We start from the raw sequence: 18,898 nt of genomic DNA, 5'->3' as shown, positions 1-18,898 counted from the left end.
AGGCCCGTAGACCTGTAGTGCTATTTGAGTGTAAGTCTCAAGGGCAAGGGGAGAGAATGTCCAGGAGAAAGAGTTTGAAAGGATGATGTAAAGCCCAGCCTTGGGAGACAAGCTCTAGAGGGCTAGCTGGTCTGCTTCCTTCCTCTTTCCCTCTTTCCCTCTTTCCCTCCCTCCTCCCCTACCCTAGACCCTTCCTTCCTTCCTTCCTTCCTTCCTTCCTTCCTTCCTTCCTTCCTTCCTTCCTTCCTTCCTTCGAATTCAGGCAACAGCAATTCATTTAAGACTTTTAAGCACAGAAATGATATAGTCTAATTTGTCTTTTAGTGAAAAACAAAAACTGAGCAATAATCCGAATACATAGATAAAGTCGTATTCCGCCTCTGTCCAGCTGCATGACACTGGGTGAGCTTAATTCCCTTTTCAACAAAACAGAGATAACCTCTCTGCCTATCGAGTTCCTGGTTATTGGGATCACGGGAGATAAACTGTTCTATGACTTGTAAAGTATAATAAAGCAAATTATGCTTATTATCCCCTTTGAATAATTTGTTAGCCTGCAACTTCAGAAAGGCCTAGGTACAGACAGCCAGAATCTACTGTGTACCAACAGACAACAGCAGAAGCAGCACGTGTACTTGATTTTGAACAAAAATCCCCCAGTAGGTTGGAGCTTTTTTGAGTTCCCTGCAGAAGCAAGAGCCAATCCCAGGTACCCTTGGCCAGTCTGAGAGAGGGAACCTGACTCAGGGGGAGGGAGAGAGGGAGGAAGAGGGGTAGAGGAGGCCGAGCCTGACTCCATCATGGCAGTTGTGCTTAATTTGTATATTCTGTCCCTCATAGATCCTGCCTAAGGATAATTCAGTCATTATGGAAAAAATTCTATCTCAGACATTGTTCCGAGACCTAGCACTTGTTATGTTTTACTTTACTATTACTACATAGTTTTTAAAAATCTTAGTTGGCTGTTCAGCCTAATTTGGACAGTGATTTCTGTGTTTGCATATCTCAGAGTGCTCAATTTGGGACATAGTGCATAGAATGGGGAAACAGGGTTTTGAAGTTTAGTATTCCTAAATGAATAATAATACATTTTATAATAATGTTGAAAATATATTTCGTATTTTGGTCCAAAGCTGTAAGATTGCCTCAGCTCTACTTAATTTAATAATTCAGAAAACTTCTGAAACATGAACTTATTGCCACACTTCTTTTAAGAAGTAGCCTTCTCTATGACAAGTTATTTGACCTATGACATCAAAATTCTGTACACATATGTTTTAAACTAACAAATTATGAAATTCATTTTCCACTTAGTAGTTCCCATTATGTTTAACAATGTTGTGGCAAAATTTGATTAATATTTTTTAGGCCATAACTTTCATTACATATTATTACTAATTTATCATTTCAAATGTAATTAACGTTTTATTTGATAAGTTGTATTTTTTTTTCAATATTTCTTCAGAAAAGGGTAATATTTTCTAAAATGTATTTTAGGTTTTGAAACAAACATGAACCTAACTAGCCGAGATGATCCTGGTACATCAGAAATTGCATCAGAGACTCAAGATAGAAATGCAAATAACCATGGAATTCAGCTATCTAATTCACTCTCTACTGCTATCACTACTGAAAATGGAAATTCTGTCTCGAATGGTAAGCACTTTTAAACTCAGAAATAAATAGATAAATTTTAAGTTGCATCAACTTTCTAGGGAGGATGGACTTAAAAACATAAAAATGAAATAGGCTTAAAAACTAGAAAATAGAATATAAATTATGAAACTTCACTGTAGGGTATATTGTCAACCTCTTATAGGTTAAGTTCAAGAATAAAATTGTATTCAGGATTAGTTGACTTTTCAGAGATATTTATGGAGTATTTGGCCTGTGGGAAACAGTATAAAATGAGACTTATACTGAGCAGAAGGAGGAGATGGATGCCCTAACAATATTTTTAATTTATTTAAAAAAAAAATATATATATATATGTCTTTTTCTCAAACCTGAAATGTGTGAAAGAAAATAATATTGAAGATACGGTAAATGCCAAACTGGCTTTAAGTATTTCATTTGAGTGTATCAGTGAATGTATCATTTAGAAGTTGGCTTGACTGTCTGTATCCAAAAACTGTGTAATAATGGCTTAAACAAATAATTTATTTCCCTCACATGTAAAAGAAGCTTATGGCTTCTAGTAATGGCTGGTGGGATGATTCGGACCATCCTTTTTATGAGAACATCCAAAAGAGCTGGAAAAAATTGTTTTGTTTGTTTAATCTGATGAAAGACACTAGAAAACTAAGACAGTGAAACAACTAGGAAGGGACTGAAAAAGTGGGTATGAAATACAGTGGAGGCCAAGCAAGGAACCCCATGTATGCTCTGAGGGATGTTTGGGGTACACACTGAGTCCAAAGAAGGCAGGGTTGTGCTTCTGACTGCCTCCAAGGATTGTGGGGACAGACTTCAGGCCATGGGGTGGAGCTTTGAAGTGTCCATCCTAAGGGTCAGATGAACTAGAATGAGGAACCACAGCTGAGCTGTGAATCATCTCAATCCCTGAGGTTGGACCATGGTCTTTTAGGACTGACAGGCTCATAGGTACCTGGGAGAGGGGAAAAAAAAGATATAGATAGATGATGGATGGATGGATGGATGGATGGATGGATGGATGGATGGATGGATAGATCCCAACAGACAATTACAGTGTCTTAGGCTTCAAAATGTTCTGATAAGCCATTATTCAAATACGAAACTCAACACATAGCCAAAAAAGAACCAGGCACCGGAGGACACAAAATAAGCTGAAAAATTACAAGCAGAAATAGAAGTCAATTGTAATATATCCCTGGCTGCTCAAAAGATCAGAGTTCAAAAGCACATTCTTTAAGTATGTTTACTATGCCCAAGGAGATAAAAGAATGAGAATCTCAGCAGAAATTGGAAACTGTAAAACCATGTCAAATGGATATTCTGAAATTAAAAACTGCAGCCGTCAAATGAAGTACAACAGAGAATGAGTTTAAAGTTAATTAGACACAATCATTAGAAAATATAAAACTGAGGAAGTGAAAGATAATATCAAGAAAATATCAAGAGTAAGTTGTAAAGAAACAAAAAAGAAAAGTAGAAATTCCAGAAAATGGTCTAGAGGCATAAAAGATAGTCAGTGAAAAGGATTATTGGAATCCTAGGAAAAGAAGAAAGAGTACATGGGCAAGAGAAGAGATTTGGTGAGAAATGTTAAAGAATTTTTGAACACTGATGAAAGCACCAAGAAACAGATTTAAGTTGGCAGTTTCTTACAAACTTCCAAATACGTTTTCTGTGTAACCCACCAAACTCACTCCTGGGTATTTACCCAGGAGAAATGAAAATAGTGTCTACACAAACACTGTCATGCAAATGCATGTGGTACCTTTATCATAATCACCTAAAACTGGAAATAAAGTTTCCTTCAATTGGTGATGGGCTTGTATTAGCTACCTATTTGTGTAAAAATTATCCCCCCGAACTTAGGGGCTAAATACAACAAACAGCTATTATTGCGTAGTTTCTGTGGGTCAGGAATCTGGATGTAGATGAACTGAGTGAGTGCCTTTGTTACAAAGTCCTTTGTGACGCAGCAATCAACTCTCAGTCAAACCTCTAGTCATCTTGACACTCGATCGAGAGGGTCTGTTTTCAAGATCTCTCACATGGCTACTGGCAGGTCTCAGAAGATCCACTTCCAGGCTCACTCACATGGGCTTCTCCATAAGGGTGGCCTCACAACAGGGCAGCTGGCTTCCTCCAGAGCAAGCAATCACAAGAGAGTCAGAAGTAACACCCATGATGGAAGCCACAGCCTTTACACAGCCTGCTCTTGGAAGGTACATCGAGCAGTTCTGCCACATTCTGTTTATTGGCAGTTGTAGATTCAGCCCATTCGATGGGAGGGGATTATGTGAGGTGTGAATTCCTAGAAGTAGACCCATTGGAGGCCATTTTTCAGGCCGACTAGTACATGGAAAAACTGTAATAAAAAACAATGAACTACAATTACACATGACAAAATAGATAAATCTCAAACACATTGCACTAAGTGAAAAAACTTAGTGTCAAAAGACTGTAAGTGTGATTCCATTTATATGGCATTTTGGAAAAGGCAAATCTACGGGACAGAAAACAAATAAGTGGTTTTCAGAGGCTGGATGTAGTGGCAGGGGATGGACCACTGTCTTAGTCCATTCAGGTAACAAAATGCCCCAGACTGAGTGGCTGATAAACAGCAGAAAAGTATGCTCACAGTCCTGGAGGCTAGAAGTCCAACATCAGGGTGCCAGCGTGGTTGGGTTCTGGTGAGGGCCCTCTTCTAGGTTGCAGGCTGCCAACTGCCCACTTTCACAGTGTCTCCCCATGGCAGAAGGGGTGAGGGAGCTCCATGGCAACCGTTTTATAAGGGCACTAATCCCGTTCATGAGGGCTCTACTCTCAAGACCTAATGTCTTCCCAAAGGTCACACCTCCTAATCTCATCACCTTGAGGATTTGGATTTCAACATAAGAATTTTGGGGAGACAAACACTCAGAACAAGTCAACTGCAAAGGGGCATGTGGTGCTATTGACAAACAGGAATGCTTGTGTTCCTATAAATTCATAGACATGTACAGTTAATAAGAGTGAATCTTTCGGTCAGTAAATGTTCCTTTGGTAAAATAAAAATAAAAAAATTTAAAAAAAAAGCAAAACCTAAATAGAATAAATAAAAAGAAGCCTCTCTTAAGCATATCATAGTGAAACACTTGTAAAATAGTAAAATAAAGACTAAGCATGAATCTTTAAAGCAGCCAGAAGTGTAAAAGTCAAATTACCTTCAAAGGAGCAGCAATTGAAGTCCAAAGACAATGACATAATGTATTTAACGTGCTCAGATAAAATAATTGCCCATCTAGAATTTTATAAACAGCAACAGCAATAATAATAAAACTCCTGTAAGAATGAAGAAGAATTAGGATTTTCTTTTAGAAAAAATAAAAACTGAAAGAATTTAACACGAGCAGACCCGAAATGCTCAAGATTCAAGCAGGAATAAAGGACAATTTTTAAAAGTTAGTGAGGTCAGGAGAGGGTTAAAAAAAATATTTAATTTTATACACTAATAAATCAAACGAGCAGATTGTAAATTTAAAGGTAACCACTGAAAGAATAGTTGTGGGGTATATAATTCCCAAACTAATAGAAGGAGTAAAATAGAATAATAAAGTCAGTCAACCCAAAGATGGCAAAAAGGGAGGAAAATAGAAATACCTGAAATGTAAGACAAATAGAAAGGTCTTAGATGGTAGACATAAAAGCATATTTGAAACCAGTTCATTGAATACCATTAAATTTTAAATTCCTCATCTAGTATAAGTTCACATTGAAGATACATTGATTAATACAATATTTTTAAGCCTAAGATTTCTAAAGAACATATAAAACATGAGGATACTAAAGGTTTAAATATAGTGGGATAGAAAAAGAAAAGACATATCATGAAGATATCTAAAAACAGCAATTCTCATCTATTTGGAAAATAAAACTTACATCTTGATTACACACAAAAAATACTTTTAACTAATGACAATAAAAATAGAACTTGCAGAATGCTACTAATATCTTAGTCAATGGAAATTTATAGCTTTAAATATATTGCAAAAGAAGAAAAGCTGAAAATCAGCGTTAAAAATGTCAAGTTAGGAAAACAACAAATTAAACATCAAGAAAATGTAAGGAAAGATGTGATAAAGATAGAACATAAGTTATTGAAATATAAACAACCAACAAAGCCAAGAGTTGATTCTTTAAAAAATATATCTTTGACACATTAATAAACTGATAATTCTCTGACAAGGGCAATAGAGAAATAAAGAAAGTGGACACAAATAACTAGTGCTAGGGGTGAAAAAAGGGGACCTACCACAGATCTTGCAAAAAACAGGAAGAATATATTATGAACAGATTTATGTCAAAATAAATTTGGAAATTTAGATGAACAGATATGTTCCTCTGAAAAAAAAAAGACAACTAATCAAAATGGAGAAAAGAAATAGGAAAGCTAAGTAGTAATTTAATGTTAATTTAATTTGTAATTGAGTACTTTTCTACAAGAAAATCTCTAGACCCAAATGGCTTTTCTGGTAAATTCTCCCAAAATTCTGAAGATGAAATAATGCCAGTGTAACACAAACTCTTCCAGAGAACAGGACTAAAGAAGGATAAGAGAAAAAAAAAGAACTCTCCCAGCTTGCATAAATAGCCACTTAATTTATGACTAGCTTGGCATCGTAGGGCACTTGCGAAAGGATAATCAATTGCTATGCACATCAGGAAAAAACTGAAACTTGACCCCTACCTCATGATACACACACAAAACAATTCCTAGTAGACTATAGATCTAAATGTCAAACACAAAATAATAAAATTTATAAAAGAAAATATAAGAGAATATCTTTTTTTACCTCAGAGGTGGGAAAAAAAGGAACGATTTCTTTTTTTTGCTATTGTTCAGGTACAATCATTTTATTATATGCTTTTGACATTATAATCAAACATGTAATTATTATTATCATTTTTCTAAGGTTTATAATTTATACATCTTATCCAAATATAAACAATAATTCAGAAAATTATCTACTGTACTAGGAAGGATTTTTTAAACAGCACAAAAAAAAAGAGTACAAACAATACAGGAAAAAATATATATGCATAGGGAGAAAATATTTTCAACATCTTTAACCAACAAAATTGCATATTCAGTTTACTTAAAAACAAACAAACAAAAAAGATAACTGAATGGAAAATAGGACAGGATACATAAATAAGCACTTAAATAAACATTTTTTAATAGAGTCCAACCTCACTAGTTATTAGAGAAATGCAGATTAAAACCAAGATGCGATACTACTACACACCCTGTAGAATTAAGAACTGAATGACAAAGAGGAGGAACTCTGCAAAGGGATTACCGTAAACTCAGGACAATGATTTATTTCATATGGAGGAGAAAAAGCCAGTAGTGATTTGTAGAGAGAATGACAGGCGGCTTCTGGGTAGCTAACAGTGTTCTATTCCTTGACTTGGTAGTTACAATTCCACAATTTAAAAGTACTCAGGGAGAGAGAGAGAGAGAGGAAGAGAGATTTCAGAACGGATGTTCGATACCCAGCGTTGTGGAACTTCATGGTTCTCAGAGATTTGGGCTTCACCATCCTATCTCTTGCTGCCCTCGTGGTCAGTGTTGGGAATGTAGGTTTTCAGCTGAGCATATTGCTGACCCAAAGATGTTCATTGCTGATTTACTAAGAAGGAGGGGAAGAATGGACATAGGATAAAAACTAGTGAGGGCAATTTTAATCACAAGTCACACTTTGTTGAGGAGTAGTCTGACAGTGGGTAAGTAGTTGGATGGGGCAGGTTTGTTCCAGCTTAGCATTAAGTTCTCCAGAGTAATGTGGGAATGCTCTGTTGGCTCAGGAAAAAAGATTGTTATAATCTCACACACACACACACACAGAGAGAGACAGAGAGAGACAGAGAGAGACAGAGAGAGAGAGAGAGAGAGAGACAGAGAGACAGAGAGAGACAGAGAGAGAGAGAGAGAGAGAGAGAGAGAGAGAGAGAGAGACCCAAGTATTTATGAATCTTACCCCAACATATTAAGCAGAGAATACATACTCGTATAATGATTAGAAGTATTTGGCTCACAAGAAGGAGGCTTTGTGGTGTCATGGGGGGTGAGGGAAATGACTCCAGTAAGATACAGAAGGATTTTCAGACCAGCAATAAAGACATCCAGAAAAAAAAACTGTAGTTACCAAAAATGTATTACTGCTAAGAACAGACAAAAGTTTAGCAAATAATGAGATAGTCTCTCAGGATCCCCAAGTATTGGCCTATCTTAATATTTTCCCTTCAATGATTTTAGCAGCTTTCTTTAAAATTATATCATTTCTTCACGTGGCATTTATAATTTTATACAGTTTATAAAAATTACGCATGCGTTATTTGACAATTTGGAAAATACAGGATAGAATAAAGAATAAAAACTACCATCCATTCTATTACCTAGAAGTACTATAAATATGTCTAATATTCCACTGTGTCAAATTTTATTTTTTTCATATAAATATATGTGCATGTCTACATAATATGTTTGGTTATGTTTTTATAAAGTTTGGGTTATACTACACACATAGTTTTAATAATATGCTTTCCCCCCCCTTAGGAATATCATATAATTTATCTCTGTGTCAACAAATACAGACCTGCATTAGAGCTAGCCATTAATGGTATTGGTTGCATAGCATTCCATCATATAGGACTATTATGAACTAAAATAACCAATCCCTATTTGTCGGATATTAAAATTATCTCCCAATTTTCCACTCTTAAAATAGCACTGAGTGTTTATGATGTATTACTCCAACTTGATTAAAATAGGCATTTTGTAAAACTTTCCATGTTAATGTATAATGTTCATATTTTTGTGTTTAGATAGAAATATTGAGATATAATCTTTTTAAAACAAAAATTTCTGAAATCTCTCGTGAGAACCCTTTGTGAGGAGGTAAGTTTAACAAAAACATTGTATGCCCTTATATTCAAATTGAATCTTCCTAAAATAATTAAAATGGAATGTGAGTAACAGTAATAGGCTTCAAATATATGAGAGGAGAATATTTCACAAAGGTTGTATATCTAATAAGAAGGTGATTAATTCCATTTTTGCTTGCAATTGTGGAAGATTTAAGGATAGCCACTAAACAAAAACGAGAATTTAAAATATATTGGAATGATCAAAACTGAATACACAAATATTTTAGAAAGATGGCCATATGCCCATCACTTTTGCTAAAATTTCACTTCATGGCATTCTCCCTAGTTTACCTTGGATGATGGATATCCTACCATAAAGAAAGAAAATAGAAACTTCCTTTCACCAAAATATTTAATTTGTCTGTGTTTTGATTCAGAAGGCAAAGGCTGTGGCTTGGGAAGTGTTCCTAGCAAACAATATAAGAAACTGTGATTCTTACTCCAAAAATAAATAAAAAAACCCAAAAACTAACAGAACAAACAAAAACTCCTCTAGATCAAAATGGAAATTTTTGTGAAATACATTCCCTGAAGTTAATACTATAAAATTACCTCTCCAGGAATATCAGGCTTCTAAGCTTCAACATAGTATACTTTCAAACCCTACAACACAGATGTTTATGTTGTCCCTTAAATGCTTATAGGAACCAAATTTTAAAATAAAACTAGTTCTGTGTTTTCATTAATTGAAGACCACTTGAAAATCTCAAGAGTTACATGTACAAAAGGAAAATTACTTCAATTGAGTTTTTAATCTTTCAAAGCCACTTGACAGGTTTGTGTTGATCTGCTTTGTGAACGCAGTGAACTTCTGGGTTCCTAAAACCTTCTTATGATTATTGTAATATCTGGCACAATGCCCTGGATACTTAGGCACTCAGTAAGCATTTACTGATTAAAACAATGTTGCATATTGCAATGACCCAGTAAGTCCTATGCAGAGGGCAGAGTGAGAAAATTTCCCCTAGTCAGTATGATAAAAAGAACAAATATTACACCTGTGCAACACATGGTATATACTTGACCATTATAATTCTTAAGGCAGTTATCAGTACTGATTCATAATTCACAACATGCCGTCAACGTGCTTTCCAAATAAAAGCACCAGATAGAAATAAATGTTTAAAATAACTTGAAGTTCTAATTGAATCAGAAATAGTGTTATTTTCTAGGAAACGATTTCTCTCTTGAATGCCAGTATCTGCATGCTACCTCTGCTTCCCAGAAATAATTATCTGTTTGTTCATTTGCTGAAATATAGTTATGTGTGGGTAATTATAGCTATCACTTACTTTAATTGCCATCCTTTTACTGATGTGAACACTGACTTAGCTCTTTTTTGTATACCTAATTATTCCCTGGACTTGTGGTTATTTATCATTGGATTAGAGAACAGTTTTTAGTGTTAGAACGTTTTAGCTATATGAAGCCAAATATTGTGAATATAAAGATGTTTATTTTGTGGGGAAATACAGATATAAGAAATTCCAACTAGGACATTTTATGCTCAGTATGATTTTCTTTCTTGCTAGTCAATGAATATACATTTTATTGCTACACATTGGCAAAAATGGCAGTTAAAGAATACAGTTATTGTATTTGAATTTTTACATTTATCATTCTGTGGATTGTCTCTTTTTATTTGCATTATGTTTATCCTCACTGCACAGTAAAGATTATCAGAGGGAAGGCCTGGGTGAGACCATTTGCAGGACCAAGAAGTCTGCATTCTTTGCATAGTCTCAGCACCATATTGAATTTAGCGCTACTGGAGCGCCAAACCACACTGATTCTGGGAACATCAAAAAGTGGCTTTCATCAGCTATGCCTCAGGATAGAGCCAGACCATTGGCAAAGGAGCCTCTGGTTGGAGCCTACAAAATATATTCATGTATACATTTTATAGCATCGCTTTGTTTACGGGAAGTGTATAGATTCTTTGGAACTCATACGGTTGTCTGACTCAAAGGCTAACTGCCAGAGGAAGCAAGCTTTCACTTGACAATCTGGAATATTGTGCAATTATCTATTTTTGAGCAACAGAAGGTAGCTCTGCAAAGAAAGCAAACCCCTCAGGCATTTAGAAAGTCCTGCCTCACTCCTCCTTCTAGTTAAAAATATTTGGCAGTCATATTAAATAATTTCTAATTCGGACTTTAATTAAATTTCCTCCACGGTGGTTGAGAAGTCAGGGTTGAAAATGGTTGGAATGAAATGCTGACTCTGCAGTTCCTTGTCTGTTGTGAGTGCACTGTTCTCCCTTCTATTATTAGTCTCAAATTCTTAGAGTCATCCTTCACTCTGATTTTCTTGCCTCTTATACCAACACGTTCTCTAATATTCTTATTGGGTGTACAAAGCCTGCAAAGGCTCAAGTGAAAGAACATGAAGATGGTATTCCCAACTGAAGTTTCTTATTAGAATTGCACTGTTCCTGTTAGCCGGGGTTCAGATCCCAGCTCTGGCGTACAATCATTCTGTGATGGAAACCAACCTCCCAATGGAAGTCAATAAATGAGTGGATCCAGGTTAACCTTAAATGCCATTCTACTCCTCCCACCCCAACCAACCAACGAGAAAAAAAAAAAAAACACAGGAATCTTCAACCCTGGGGGAACATACAGTGGAATTTTCTATCCCCAGGACTTTGGGGCTTTTCTGGAGCCTTTGCATAATAGTGTTCTCCTTAGCTGCATGAGGAAATGTTTTTGTTTTGTTTTTGTCCTTTAAATCCTTATCAGTTAGGGACACATGCTCAAGAATTTGCAGGTGAATTGATTTTCTGGAAATTTTTTAAATTTCTGGAAATTTTTGAAAAAGATAATGAGTAGATGGAACAAGATTGAAATAATGAAAAGTTCAAAGCTTGATGCTGAGTATGTGGAGTTTCACTGCCTGTTCTCTTTACTTTTAGATGGGTATGAAATGTCTATAATAAAATGGTTTGAAGTATTTGCCATCTTGATAGGTAAATTATTGTAGTCTTATGTATTTCTTTGAATACTTAATGAAAATGAGCATGTTTAGTATTTAACGGTCATTTATATTCTCTTTAATTTTCTGTACATGTTCTTTACCCATATTTTAAACTATGAGGGTAGGACTTTTATTTTGATTTGTAGAATGTTTTAAGAAAAATAAAGCCTTCTGTTCAGTGTATTTAAATATTCTATATTGTTTTTGATTTGAATTTTATTTTTATGATATTTTAACATATATTTATTTTTAATGTTTGAATGAAAACATTCATCCTTTTTTTTTTTTCCCTTCACGGTTTGTGCCTTTGGTATCATTTTTAGATCATTTGCCTTAACAAAGTACTGCTTCCAATATGGCAGGAAAATAAAATACTATGTTTGTCAAAAGAAAATATCCTGCCCTCTGACCTCCTTTGCAGTTCAGTGCTTCCCAGCTATTACTGTATCTAGTTATACCCCCTTGGTATATTAGCCGTAAGGAGCTTCTCTCACCTATTTTCTACAACTGTCAAGGATTTCCTCCACCCCACACTTTTCTTTCCAGATATTCTCCTCACCTCTTTAGGAAGAGACCATTCATGCAGAGTTTCTCTGGCACCCCTCTCTTCTACCTCACTCTTCTTCTGTCATCACCTGGCTCTCCATTCCCACATATTCACCTCCCCCAAACTGAAGGCATCTGTCCCTATTCTGTTGACCCTGCCACAGATTCTGGGGTCAATGATTTCTTTGGTCAACAGGTAAGAAATACCTTTTAACTTACCATTTAGGTAAAGTGGTGTCACATCCATCTTAGAAATCTACAGTGCTACCCATTGCCCACAAATAGTCAAATTTCTGTGAAATGTTATATAAAGTCCTTTAACATCTGGCCTGCTTTACCTTCCAACACATCCTCCAGGTTCCCTTCTCTGGCCATACTGTCTTATAGGCCAATCCCCTGGACACAGAGCACCCTCCTCACATTTCATTGTCTTATCTCATTTATTCTCTCAGCCACGCAGGCCCTTCTCTTCCCTCTTCACTTTTCAATATTTTTCTCATCCTAGAAGGCCCAGATCCTTTGGCATCTCCACCATCATGTTTCCTTGAATCCCTTCAATTAGAATGAATCCCTGCTTTCTCCAAGGTCCTGTTCAATATTCTCTGTACTACTACTTAGCACTTAACTCATCTGGTTGTATGTTCTGTTAAGGGTCATTCCTGGTCAATTTGAGCTCAAGAGTAGAAACTTTGCTTTGTCCTTCATTGTACTTCCCAGTGCCTTATTCAGAGGCTAACCATAAATGTTTCTTCATTTTATTTAATTGATAATATATAAGACATGTTATGCTATTGATTTGGCTCTGAGTGTGTATCTTTACTAAACAGACTTTCTGTTTTGATTCGGAGAGCAAAACTTCTCATTTACAATTTCCTTTTGAGAGATGGATCACAATTTTTTCCCTCTTCCTCAGATTCGTGGTCTCAGTAAGACATGCAGTGAACCAGATTCTCTAGAAGTTGACATTTGTCTTGCTTGTCAGTCAACCACGTGCCACACACACACACACACACACACACACACACATTTTTGACACTCCTTCACATGAGTCCCAAACCCCTTGCTGTACCCTACTATCTGGACACACATTTTATTGATTACTATCTGCTAATCTAATTGCCCGGAATTCTAACTTGTGCCTGATCTTAGATTTCCATGCTCCTTTCCATCTGTTTAGATTCCTGATCACTCTAACAGTAACTGCTTGGAACCTTTCCCACACCTGCTACCATAGTCTCTAACACAATATTCCCCTAGCCAACTGAAGACATTGCTGCTGCTTATGGTGGGGACCCATTCTCCCAGCACATGACCCCATCCATAGGTATATCAGTTTTTAGGTGCTGGCCTTAGTCTGCCCAGTCTCGATGAAGCTAACCTTTCCATACAAAGTATTTGTGTTCATACAGCAAGATCAATGTGGAGGCCTTGTTATGTATTGATAGGATTTTGTGGACTTCCCCGAGCAACTAACTCTCTGTTGTAATTGGAAAAATCTGCAGTGATTTTTCTAATGATTTATAATTTAGGAATCATGTATATGTTTAACCAATTACACCATGCTGGCTAATTATGATTTCACATAATAGCGGCAATCACTTTAGAATTTGAAGTCCTCTGGGTTGAACTCATTCCACCGGATAGTTATTTTTTTAATCTATGCATTTTTATTAATAAGTCACTTGGGATGATTACTGATCCCTCTCTCACAGTGGTTCTCAGACAGGGATGATTTGGCTTCCCAGGGGTATTTGGCAATGTCTGGGGACATTTCCCAGGGGTATTTAGCAATGTCTAAAGTCATCTAGGGTAGAGAGCAGGGATGCTGCTAAACATCCTATGATACAAAGGACAGCACCCACAGCAGAGAATTATATAGCCCAAAGTGTCAGCAGTGCTGAGATTGAGAAACCCTGCTTCTTTAATAAAGGATAATTAATAAAATCCTTTCGTACCTCATAGGGACTTTTATATTATTTGGTGATAAATTTCCTCAAACCCATCATTCGTTGTGTATAGTTGGTTATGAATTGGTCTGGGGATTGGGCAGCTACCCCGACCTTTTCCTCATGGAATTCCACCCAATCTTTTTCCCCCCACTTTGTATGTAAAATAAACTGTAGTCAATAGAATTCATCTGGCACATACACTTGATTATGTCTTCTCTGCCTTCTAATCCTTTCTTTGCATCCCTGCTTTCCTACAAATGAAATACAAACTCTGTCTTCAATAACAAGTCCAGGAACCCTTTTCCTCTTCATTGTTCATGCATACTTCTCTGTCCCCATCGATGCTTTATCAAATAATTTTCAGTTTCTAGAAAAGTTTTCCTTCTCCCTTCCAATACTTCTTTGCTGATTTTTGCTCACTTTTGTGCTGTTATGACATATTTCTTCATTACCATTTTATCTCTCTTGCCAGTATATTTCCTCTTTTATTAAATGGAACTGCAGCAATACTTCGTATGCCAATATTTTCTTGGAAAATTTTTGTTATTCAATCTGTGTTTACTGATGATCATTTCAATCCAAAAAATATAATAATTTTAGTTTATTGCAGTAAATACACAACTTACTTTGTTCAGGGGAAAGACACACAATTTAACTACTTTGTGTTGACCTCAATAGGTTTACCTGAAGAAGATGGATTTTCCAGGTTGTCTGTGAGTGGGACAGCGACCTCATCGTTTCAGAGACATAGAGAAAGTCATACCACTCAGGTAATGACCCCTAGATATTTACATGTACAATAATAACTCATATTATATTATGACAACATATTCATTAAGGTATGACCAAGAACGTATTTTGTACTGGATTAGAGAAGGCAGTTATTCTTATCTCTGCCCTAAGTTTCTCCAACTCAGCATTGTTTTCTATCACAGCTGAATCCAGGTTTTTACTGATTTAAAAAATAATAATAATGTCCCAAACAAATAAAAATTGCTAAATGGTTTTAAATGAAATATTGTAGACATAATTTATGTTATGGTATTTTAAATCACTGTCAGGGGAAGAAGATGATATTAAATTTACTGGATGATGTTAATATGTGTTCCACATTTGATCTCAGCTAAAATATGAGGACTTTAAGTGACAACACATGGAAATAAAATGCTTGTAGCACCTGTGGTTTTATGGCATGCCATTATATCTCACTTACTATCTCCAAATTCCATGTAATCCAAATTCATTTAAAAAATAACATATGATCACAGCACTATAAAATGAAAAGAAATGACAGTTCGCAAAACTGTGTTTTGATGTGTTACAGTGATTTTGTGTATATGCTTAACAAATTTGGTCTTAAAAAGTTCACCAAAATAAAGAAAATATTCACTTCAGGAGTAAAAAGCACTAGTGTTGTAGGAAGAAAAAAGATCTATATCACATAATTTAATTTTCTTTTTATGTTGAATTTTAAAATACTGTTTTCAATAATTATCTTCAAAAAGATATGACTGCGTTCAAGGAGGTCTGCAAACAACAGTATATCAAAGACTTTATTATCAATACATTCAAAGTGTATCCACAAGATTCTTATTTTGTATGAGCAGTACAACTTTTATTATGTCAAATATCTACATGAAAATCTTTAAAAATCTCAGTCGAGTAGCCAGATGTTTTTATGAAATCAACTATCCAGCTAACGATCAGCTTTCATCTGAATATTTCGCATGGCCTGATTATCAGCTGAGATTTTTCTAAATAACACTGATGAGGTAGTAAGAAAATCAATAATTTTAATCTTAAAAATAAATCTTACAGGAGGCAATCTGCTGAAATCACTTACATTGATATATAGGCACTGAAATAGAAAGAAAATGCTGATTGGTTGCAATAATAGATTGTCCTAATCGCCCCTCTGTTCCTTAGAGATGCATTTACTTTACCTTGTAAGCATTATAGATGCTTTAGCTAAGATAATTCCCAGGGGACCCTACTTGTAATGAGCATTGGTTTGATTTTTATTATACGGTTGACTCCTGTACATTAGAGCACAATGACAGGCCATCTGACATCCTTTCCAGGATTTCCACTACAATGTGGTTCATAGAGAAAAGGGTTAACTTTGAAAGAAGGTGCATAAAATAGACATCTCTGTAACTTCTCTGATCTTTCATGGACGTGGACAAGAAGCAAAGAGAAATGGGAAAGGTCATCAAGAATAAGTTTCCATTCCTAGTTTTTTATGGGAACTTGTTTTCAAATGAAAACATCCCTGCCTCCAATTATCTCACAGTGTATTCTTTTTTTTCAAGGCAATGGAAAACCAGGCTCATTTTCTTCCATGCAAAAATGTGGGCATTCTCATGGTAGGACACATTCCTCACTGTTGAGAAACTATACAAGTTATATGAAACTATGTATTTAAGGGCTAGATGTCTCAGCATAAATGTCTCTTGTGTGACATTTATAAAGGAAGTGTGGACATATGCAGGCATATTACATTTTAGATTTTCTACTAATGCAATTAAATCGGAATTCTATAAAATCACTCCTAGACTGATTGGGCATGTAGCAGTAAAATTAATTGTTGACTAAAAATTGAATAATCCCTCTTTGAGGGTATCAATATTTTAATTAGCATGATCAGTGATTTTAATAAAATATCTTTAAGGAAGATAAAATGTATGGACATTATTGTAGGTAAATAAAACAGGAAATAGATTTAGTAATGTACCAAAGGTCACGGAAAATTCAGAGTCCATAGCTTGAATGGATATCAAGATCATATGTCCTGTTTTGAGAATGAATTTACCATAGCCCATTAGAAGGAATGAAGGAGTCATTCAATTTTTACATAACATTTGACGAATTTTTGGTTCAAGACAATAATCTAAGTAGCCGTAGTGGACATTTATGATTTGGTTTTTTAGCTGCCGGTCACATATTTAAGTTTCTCACCTACCACAGTGAAAATATAAGGGGAGCGACTCCTCTTCCTCCCCCCTTTGAAAACTAGACAAATATATGTGAGATGGGCTCAGTCAATCTATTAACCATGGAGTGAGAGACATAATGGAAAGAACAGAACAATAGATGTCTCCATAGTGGGGGGAGGGGTCGCATCTGGCCATGGTGGCTGCCTCCAGGGGCAGCAGGTGTTGGTCAGTGTTTGTCTACTGGCCAGTTACTGCGTCCCCCTTGGTTTGTCCCATGTGCCAGATCTTTCCTCCTAACTTCATGCCATTCTTTTGCCTTTCAGTAAAGCTTTTACCTAGTAAGATGTGCAGAGTTATTTTCCATTGCTTGCAAATGAGAATTTTGACTGACACACTATCTGATTTTTTATTATCCACAAAATTCACTTTATATCCAAACACAGGGTTTTTTTTTTTTACACAAATCATACAAACTGTTTATTCTTGATAGAGGTGTAAAACATTTTCTAATAGGGGTAGCACCTCAATAAATAGTAGTTGTTTCTTTCCTCAAGGTACAGAATACACAAAATATAGTTTTTATACTATTGCATAATTTTTAGTAATTTGCAAAATACAGTTTACATAAAAGTAGAAAAAATAATTTTACTTAAAGCATTTGAAAATAGTGAAAACTGAGATATTAGCCGTATTGCAAATGTGGCTGTCTTCATTTATGCTCCTTATATAGAAGGCTTGGTAGGTCCGTGCTGTGAAGCAAGATAAAATATTCATGACTTTCCAATGCACTTGGCATGAATAAATCCAGCAGTGAATGTGTGACATCATGGAATTCCACAGACTGGCCCTGGAGGGGGCCTTTGTGGCACATCCCAGTACTCAAATCTGGAATTCCATAGATTATAAAAGCCACTTCAGATTGGTTTTGAAACTTTACAGCATTTACAAAAATAATATGCCATTCATCTACTTGCCATTTTAAGAGATATAAAATATATCTATATTTTAAGTTTGTGCCATTTGGCATGATGCAGTCCCTTAGAAGTAATTCAGGGGTAAAAGACTCAGCAGTGAATGAAATACTGAGAACATCTTCCAACCTAGAATGACTTCTTAGCGTTTTTTTGCTGTGGTTGCAATCCTCTGCTGACTCAGAAGGCCAGGTAACCTGACACAGGAAGCCCATGGATTATAAATAGAGCAAAGCATGAGCAGCGAAGGAGGGGTATCCTGAAGGCAGGAGGGTACCAGACAAGGTTGGATAAAATAAATGCATCATGCTTGCCCTTGGCATAAAATTGCTAGTTACACATCTGCTTAGGGGTCCACACTTGACATTGAAAAATAAGGTGTTTTCTTTTGAGCATACTTTATTTACATTCTCATTGTAACTTTACCAACTTTCAGTCCATGCCTTGTATTCCTCTCCACTGTCTATTCTCCACAGTAATAGTGTGTGGTTTATGATCTTTGATTTTCATTATATGTGTTTATCACATTTCATACCAAACTTTTAAATATTCTTTTGTTTTCTTAAATAGCATAATTTTTTTTATTAATGTCTGTCATATTAAGATATTCGGTGTAAGAAATCATTGATGGTCTCCGATAAAATAGTGGCAATCCGGCACCCAAGAGCTTAATATATATCTAGCCCACTCCTGACACAGCTGCCAATGAAAGGCATAACATAATCAATATGCAATTGATCCACATCAAGAAACAAATTGTTATGTGGTTTGTTTTACTGAACAATCAAAGAAACCTTTTTGTCATGTCACATATCAACAAAATGAAAAGTTGCAGGGCACTAAATAAACCCAATGCCTTCTTTCTATATTCATTTTATTTGTCACCTGTGCTGCTTTT

The 18,898-nt window shown here is 35.6% G+C and overlaps 1 protein-coding gene across 3 annotated transcripts in view; it reads left to right on the top strand.

Annotated features, from left to right (window-relative positions):
- MYO16 (myosin XVI) overlaps positions 1–18,898 on the top strand; it is a 548,145-nt gene that overhangs the window by 505,971 nt on the left and 23,276 nt on the right. For all 3 annotated transcript variants that reach the window (XM_019731063.3, XM_074329516.2, XM_019731062.3), the window contains 2 exons: positions 1,498–1,656; positions 14,772–14,863. In XM_019731063.3, coding sequence (XP_019586622.3) covers positions 1,498–1,656; positions 14,772–14,863 — 251 coding nt within the window. The remainder of the gene's footprint in view (positions 1–1,497; positions 1,657–14,771; positions 14,864–18,898) is intronic.

This window comes from Rhinolophus sinicus, chromosome 16, assembly GCF_057876585.1.
Source record: "Rhinolophus sinicus isolate RSI-liver-muscle chromosome 16, RSI-T2T, whole genome shotgun sequence".
Lineage (NCBI taxonomy): Eukaryota > Metazoa > Chordata > Mammalia > Chiroptera > Rhinolophidae > Rhinolophus > Rhinolophus sinicus.
This window is presented reverse-complemented; position numbering and strand designations above follow the sequence as displayed.